General features: G+C 59.6%; 1 protein-coding gene across 1 annotated transcript in view; it reads right to left on the bottom strand.

Moving 5' to 3' along the window:
* Positions 1-1,488, bottom strand: part of EMH_0076990 (uncharacterized protein) — a gene marked incomplete at both ends in the record, with an annotated part of 3,819 nt that extends 2,331 nt beyond the window's left edge. The window contains 2 exon segments of the mRNA XM_013499791.1: positions 159-424; positions 428-1,488. Of these exon segments, the coding sequence (XP_013355245.1) occupies positions 159-424; positions 428-1,488 (1,327 nt within the window).
* Between the last annotated feature and the right edge of the window lie 252 nt (positions 1,489-1,740).

The raw sequence follows: 1,740 nt of genomic DNA, 5'->3' as shown, positions 1-1,740 counted from the left end.
TGCTTCTCTTGCTGCTAGTTCTCCTGCTGCTGCTGCTCTGTTTCCAGCAGCAGACCCACCAGCAGCAGCAGCAGCAGCAGCAGCAGCGGCAGCAGCAGCAGCGGCAGGAGAAGCAGGGGCCCAGCGCTCAGTAGGAGGAAACACAGCAACAACCCCACCTGCTGGCTGCATGCGAATGTCTCCCCCGGAGCGCTCGTCCCGGGGCCCCAAATGAAAGCGCAGAGTGCATGCGGTGTCTGTACACCCCGTTGCTTCGGGTCTTACAAGAGCAACAACTTCTTCTTCACTGTCTCCTTCTGTCTCCTTTTCTCCCTCTTTCTCCTGCTGCTGCTGCTCCTGCTGCTGCTGCTGCTGCTGCTGCTGCTGCTGCGGGTGCGGGAGACGATCCCCGCAAGAGGAACGCAGCAGCAACTCTGTCCCCGGANGCAGCAGCAACTCTGTCCCCGGAGACGGAGACACCAGCCGCAGGGCCCGGCCCCCCCGCACCCTCACCCTCACTTCTCCCTCGACCTCTTTGCTGCATGCGAGGCGGCACCGCACAGACAGGGGCCTCGGCATGCGCTTGGGGGCCCCCCGGGGGGCCCCCCCCTGGGGGCCCCATATGTCATCCTCTGCTGCTGCTGCGTCGTCCATGTATGTATGCACGCGGCAGTGTACAGACACCGTAGGCGGAGACGGGGGAGAAGCCGAAGGCTCAGCAGCAGCAGCAGCAGCAGCAGCAGCAACAGCAGCAGCAGCAGCAGCAGAAGTAGGAGAATCAGCAGGAGGCGTGAAAGGAGACAGGTGGTGTGTTATATGCAGCTCGAAGGGGGGACGTCCTGCAGCAGCAGCAGCAGCAGCAGCAGCAGCAGCAGCAGCAAGAGGTAGCTCTATATCTACTGCAACAAACTGCTGCCACTGGTGTGGGGCGATCACAAAACTGTCTCCTTTTGCTGTCTCCTTTTGCTGTCCCCTCACAAACAGCAGCAGCTCTTCTTGCCCCCCTGCTGCTGCTGGTGCTCCTGCTGCTGCTGCTGCTGCTGCTGCTGCTGCTGCTGGTGGGCCCCGCTGCAGCTGCGGTGTTATAGATAAAGAGACAGGGACCCGCGGTTGCCTAGACAGCCGAACGAAGTAGCCGAAGCGGGGCTGCTCGGGTGTCACTGCAGCTGTGTAGGGGACAAACACCAGATGTATTTCATCTGTCTCCGTTTCTGTCTCTGTCTCTGTTTCTGTCTCCGTTTCTGTTTCTGTTTCTGTCTCTGTTTCTGTTTCTGTTTGTGTTTCTGTTTCTCTCTGTCTCTTTCTGTCTCCTTTTTTTGTCTCCTTTAAGGAGGCATCAAAGAGACGAACGGAAGAAATGAGAGAGTCAGGGCTGAGGGGTGTTGTTGCTGCTGCTGCTTCTGCTGCTGCTGCTGCTGCTGCTGTTGTTGTTGCTGCTGCTGCATTCTCAGCTGTCTCCTCCTGTCCCCCTTGCGATCCCAACGATCCCAAAGGAGACACCTCACGCATCACTGGCAGCAGCAGCTGCTGCTGCTGCTGCAGCAGCTGCTGCTGCAGCAGACTGTCCTGCTGCAGCAGGCCGTCAGCTGGGGAGACAGTGCACAACCGAGGCAGCGCCTCCACCACAAAGAAAGAAGAAGAGGAGACAGTTGCTGCTGCTGCTGCTGCTGCTGCTGCTGGTGATAGACGCAGCTGCCACGCAGCTCTTCCCCCCTGCAGCAGCTGGGGTCCGAGTCCACTAACGAGTTCATCTGCTGCTGC

Source organism: Eimeria mitis, genomic scaffold (genome assembly GCF_000499745.2).
Source record: "Eimeria mitis Houghton genomic scaffold, Emh_scaff4678, whole genome shotgun sequence".
In the NCBI taxonomy this organism is placed as follows: Eukaryota; Apicomplexa; class Conoidasida; order Eucoccidiorida; family Eimeriidae; genus Eimeria; species Eimeria mitis.
The sequence above is the reverse complement of the archived record's forward strand: the minus strand, read 5'-3'. Positions and strand labels throughout refer to the sequence as shown.